Raw genomic sequence first — 6000 nt, 5'->3', positions numbered from 1 at the left:
ATGGAGGTGCATGTTAAACGCAAAAATTATTATGTCAACTGTTGTATTTTTTTTCTGTTCTTTACAGATATGCAACAGCTTCCAATAGAATTTGTCCTCTGGACAAACATGAAATCAAAAATCATTCTGGATGTCCCTGCTGCCATCATTCGTTGCCACTTTCAAGTAATCTCTTTCAAGGAGGGAGGCAACATTTTATCTTCTGCATTAAAGATATATTCTGGACAAAGTATAATTGAACAACAGGTTTATAATTTTACCAACATTTCACATACAATTGTGGGGAAGGAGACAGTGGAAAAAGACTGAAATAAGATTCCCAACATATTTTAAGAGTAAGAAATACTAAGTTACTCAAAAAGTGAGGTCACAATTAGCAATAGTTTATCAAACAAGGTAAGAAGTATGTGACTAGGACCCTGGGTCCATAAACCAGACTCTGTTACAGGGTTGTTTTGCAGGATGCAGTGCTGTGCACTATGCCCAAGGACCCCAAGCCCCAGTTACTGCTGGATCACAGTGGGGATCCTCATCAGGGTAGAAGACAGGCACTGAATGTTTATAATAATACTGAAGCCGTGAGAGCAGTTTTTCCACCACATGAGGATATTTTTCAGACAAATCATTTTTCTCTTCAGGATCATGAACAATATCAAATAGCCAAAGTCTCTTTGTTGGTGGATCAGATGATTGAATCTTTGACTCATTGAACAAAGACGGTGGAGGGAACCAATGACTGCAGCCTGCAGAAACAGGAACAGACCAAGGGTTAATTCTCAGATACAGAGCAGCAGTGTGAAGTAGAGTTATACTGTAATCGACAAATTCACTAGGTCCTTGACAAACCACTGGCCAGTGACTGTTGCTGCATTCCCTAACTCTAGACCAGCACCAGAGTCTCCCTAGTCCAAGGCTACCTATACAGGAGTCCTACTTATACAAAAAAGCTGCACCAGTGGGATTCAGATTTTCATGTCACTTAAATTCATATAAATTAATTTAATGGACTTTCTTCTTGGATTCAATTATCTTTATGGGTCCCTCCCAATCTGAGATACTCTATGATTCTATGATAGTTTTTCCACTACTGTGAAAATCATTTATATACAAAATATTTGCAAAATAAAAGAATATGTTGTTTGGATTTTAGAAGTGCTCCTTCTAGATTTTTGCATGTGATCAAAATCCTGAGAAGTTAGCAGAATAACTAAAATAAATGAAAATACATTAAACAGAATTAAACTGTGTTTGGGGCAGTGGGAGATACAACACACTGTACAGAAAGGAATTACTCTGCTACCTGGATATCCAGTTAGTAACTTCCATTTTCCATGTCGGATTGCTGCATGCATGGATATATTGAAAAGTGTATCATCCCATGGAGAAGAATTGCTCTGTGGTAAAGATGTCCTGTTGTCAATGCCAAGACCTTAATGAAACAGTAAACCAAGTTAGGTACATTGCACGTGCATGAAGTAATTTTTAGAATTTAGTTGGAAAACAAAGCAATATCATCCATTTATTTTTATGTATTGGACAAAGAATTTGTTATATGTATGTGCAAAGATCTGTGCTATGACTTACTGGAGGTATTTAAATCAGAACTTGAACTGCACACCAAAAAGTTACTAGTGGAAAATGTCACACTGGAGTCCGGATAACCAGACTCATTTTGTATCCAGATATTATATGTGTATCTCATATACCTATATTAAGAATGCTTATGATTCGAATTGTTAAATTTGCTCACACAAGTGCCTGTATCTTTTGCCAGTTAGGAATATAGGATTGAAAGATCTCCTGAATCAATGCTACTACTGTTAATTCTCTTAGATCACCCCAGGGATCAAGTCCCAGGTCCTGACTTGTATCCACACACAGAGAGCTGTCTCTCTGAACTGAGCTGGCTACAATCACAGATATCCATATCTGGCCCAGCAAGGTACTTCTATGGCATGACACAGCGTGAAGCATATCTTCATGCTGTCTTTGGTACTCGCGTATGACGTGGCCCAATATCCAGATACTGCAGAAAACTCTGAAGTGTCAACTATGTGCAAACTTCCTCTCAGAAAAAAACCTGAAGCTCCTTATAGGACGGAGCTGAGAAAAAAAATTAACATGCATACACCAGGGATGATCAGGAGACCAATTCTTTACTGAAACCAGGAGGAAGTCAGACAGACACTCCAGGAGCATCCAAACCATCTTGCATATCAGCTTTCATAAACAAGATAGGAGTTTAAGACATAAAATCTAAGAGGTTTATATTAAATGTATCAGCTGATACCTGTTTACCAAAAGACTACCAGAAGGCAACTCTATAATCAGACTAGAAACAACACACCAGGCGGTGGAGAGATCCAATATTAGAAGCAGAACTAGAGGATTCTAAAAAGAATCTAAATTCTGTGCATCAGAGTGAGGCAAATACACATCTGATAGAAGACAGCACAGAAAGTTTAGAAAGGAAATGCTGGGACACAATTTCTCTATTTTTTTATGAAGGTCCTGCTTAGTTGTTATTTTATTACTGGACTTCACACTTTGATTCAGTTTTTCCTTACTGAGCGCTTTTTTTGCATACCCAAGTTCCCTGTTTACATCAGACTTGTATAATGTTCCCAGATAAAGAAATTCATAAAAAGGGACTACTTGTTTAGAGTATGCATACACAGATTGAGGAGGACTCAGCTCGTCTTAGATCACAAAGCACTGAAACTGGTGGTAAAAAACCCAAACTCCTATGAAAACAAGGAAAACTTCATAAATACCCCCAGAAGAATCTCTTCTGGAAGATAAATCCCCACACAGTCATGTGATATCTGTAGCATATACAGAACAGTTTAAAGATTAATATTGCTTACTTTTCAACATCATTATGTTATGTATTATTCTGTCATACTGTTTGCTACTGGGAATACTCATCTTTGCCATCTACTTTCTTAAAAAGCACAATGAAAGGACATTCAGCAGATCAAAAAACACAACCATGTTTTTTAAACAATACATCTCAAATTACAATATTAAGGCTTGGTCTAAAGGAAAAATTATGTAAGTCTGCATTTCTGATTTTAAGGTTTAGCATGGAGAATATGCTTCTGATTATTGACCTACATGAAGCCACAGTATTACACAAGACAAATTATTTTAAATACTTCAAATAAACAGTACAAAAGATCTTTTTTTCAGATATACTTTGCAAAATATCCCTAGAATGCCATGCATGAGACTTAAAATAAGATTCAAGAAGATAAAATAATTTTAAAAACCTCTTATTTGGCCCAGGTAAAAAAAACCAAACCCTTAAACTAAGAAATGTTTTTACCAGAGGTTGTAGTTGAAGTTTTTTGTTGGAAAATTTCTTGAAGAGAAAAAGATAAATTCCGTCAAGTTGATAAACAGAACTCTGTCAGTCATGTTAACTCACTCATTGCAAGCACTTGTCTTGTCCCAAAGAAATATACTATTATTCATCAAATGCGTTACTCTCCAGGCATTACAGGCCAACTTTTATCAGACACATCAGCCATGGAAAACAGACTGATGCTTGTTTGAATGCTCTCTACACAGGATATTTATAGGACTGCCAGTTTACTACATTATATAAGCACTGGATGCAGAACAAGGATAAATAAAAATATTGCTTGATATGAGTTCTCTTCTGCTCATCATATGACTTCTACCTTAAGCTCGTGTTCCTTCCCCTGCATTTACCTGATCTTCTCCTTTTCAGCCCAGCTGTTAAGTTTCTACCTCTCTCATCATTCTTCAGTTTCTGCTAGTGCAGGTGAAATGCAAAATGCCTGGGGAGTCTTCTCCCTCGCCATATGAATTTTACCGGGATCCCTTTTCCAATTTGGCAGACTAAAAAGTCACATTCTTTCTGTTTCCTTTGCAAGATAAAACATTCATTCCCATAGCACGTAAGCAGTTTTTCTCTGCATCTGTTCTAGATTGTTGGGGTTTTTTTTCTTCTTTTTTTCCATTATGGTTGACCAGGCAGTAACAACAGTCCCATTCAGCAGTCAGAGGACAGATGTCTTTAATTGATACGTGTAATCAAGTCTGCCTTCACGTGCCTGTATATTCTCCTTATAGGCTTATATATAAAAAATGTGATGCTTTTGCTTGTGCAAAGAGACCAAACATTTTTTTTTCTGACATTTGATCTCCAGTGCATCAGTGGCTAATGAAATACTAAAGCTTTGTTTCTACCTTAAAAGAAAAATCCCACAGCCTTTGCCATGAATTTACTTATTTTCAAACAGAAGCCATCGTTTCCTGAAGTTCAGCTTCAGACCCTCACCAGCTGCTATACTTCTTTTTAAATAGTCACTTGATACAACTTTTAATAGTTAAGAAAGCAGTGAAATTTCATTCAGATATTTATTTTCAAGTACTTAATGGTACGATGAATTGATCTAAGTATTTTAGTGTTTTCTTTGGAGTTGTAGGTCACCACATGTATTCAAATAGCTTTTATATCTCTATAGAAAAAACAAGTCCTTCAGAAAATGTTGCCCTTGGTAAGTGACTTTGGAGTTTATATCATATTTCAAAACCATCCTTAGACTAAACAGCCTGAAAAATGGTTTCAGGATCAGATTTTAAAAGAAATTGAGGTGGCCAACTCCCACTACTCACAAAAGCAGTTTATTATCTAAATACTTTAAAATCCTGGCTCTTTGCCCCTTATGAAAACTTCAGCTTAGTTATTTTATTTCCATTATCATACATTGTCTCTACGAACATATATCTATTCCAAATTAGGATGTAAAAGCCTAAATAATTTTCAGTAGCTAATTTCTATCTTCAAGAGACCTGATTTTTCAGAAAGCCAATGTCATCAACTCTGAAAAATCTATGCGAGATGCTCAGAGAGCATCAGTCAAAAATGTTAGCTGCATTTGCAAACATAATTGCCATTTTGATGACTGAAATATTCCAGAGCATACTCTTCAGGCAGGATGTTGAAAAATTTACTACTGTGTAAGTATATAAATTACAACATGAATGATGACCAGAGAATACACGGGACTAAGAAGTGAACCATCTTTCAATGCAATAAGCCTTGCTAATGCACAAACATAAGTACAATAAAAAGGAAAGTAATAAACATGGGGGGAAAAAGCCAGTCCTCACTCTGCATACATAAAAGAATATGCTCTGAAAAAGCTATTGCTATTTAGGGAAGAGTTTCCGAAGTTGTAATGAACAGGTAATGTCCAGCAGCAGTCAAGAAAAGCAAAACCAGTATTAGAAGTCACAAGAAATGGGACGCTATGCCACTACCTAAGCTCTTGTTGTGCCTCACACATGATACTGTGTGGTTTTGGTCCCCATGTTACAAAATGGACACAGAAAAACCATACCAGATACAAAGAGATGTGACAAGTAGGAGTAAAGCTATGGAACAGGGCTCTTCATCCTCAAAAACTGACAACTGATGAGGGACAGGACAGAGGTCTATGAAATTCTGTAGTCATGACAAGCTGAATAAGGAACAACTGGTCTTTCCTAATAGGGACATCAAATAAATTATGAAGTCACATATTCAAAATAAATGACAGTATATACTTCCTTATCACAAGTCAAAATCAAGTGTGGAATTCCTTTTCACGGGATGCTGTGGATGCTACAAGTTTATGCAGGCTGAGTGATTAAAAGGGTTCACCAAGTGTAAGAAAAATCCATGAAGGATTCTTATATCCAAAATCACAACCTAAAAATCAGGAGCTCCATTAGCTGCAGGTTGGGGGGGGGCACACAAAAGAAGTATATTTATATGCTTGTCCTCGTACACTCCTTCCTACACAACTGCTACTCTTGGAAACTGAATAATGAGCTAGACAGATTTTTGGCGTGATCATACACAAGACGTATTACCAAACAAGTTCCAGTTCAGGACAAGCCAAATATTTTGTTTACAAAAGAAAGCACTATCTTGAAGCAGATTTATGCAACCCCTTTTAATATATTAATCTCTGTATGGACTGA

The 6000-nt window shown here is 36.6% G+C and overlaps 1 protein-coding gene across 1 annotated transcript in view; it reads right to left on the bottom strand.

Moving 5' to 3' along the window:
- Positions 1–232: 232 nt before the first annotated feature.
- The window catches only part of ARSB (arylsulfatase B), a 69618-nt gene continuing 63850 nt past the window's right edge, over positions 233–6000 (bottom strand). The window contains exons 7-8 of the mRNA XM_074812196.1: positions 1301–1429; positions 233–743 (exon numbers count right to left, since the gene is read on the bottom strand). Of these exons, the coding sequence (XP_074668297.1) occupies positions 478–743; positions 1301–1429 (395 nt within the window). The 3' untranslated portion in view covers positions 233–477. The remainder of the gene's footprint in view (positions 744–1300; positions 1430–6000) is intronic.

The sequence above is a fragment of the Strix aluco genome, chromosome Z (assembly GCF_031877795.1).
Source record: "Strix aluco isolate bStrAlu1 chromosome Z, bStrAlu1.hap1, whole genome shotgun sequence".
Lineage (NCBI taxonomy): Eukaryota > Metazoa > Chordata > Aves > Strigiformes > Strigidae > Strix > Strix aluco.
The sequence above is the reverse complement of the archived record's forward strand: the minus strand, read 5'-3'. Positions and strand labels throughout refer to the sequence as shown.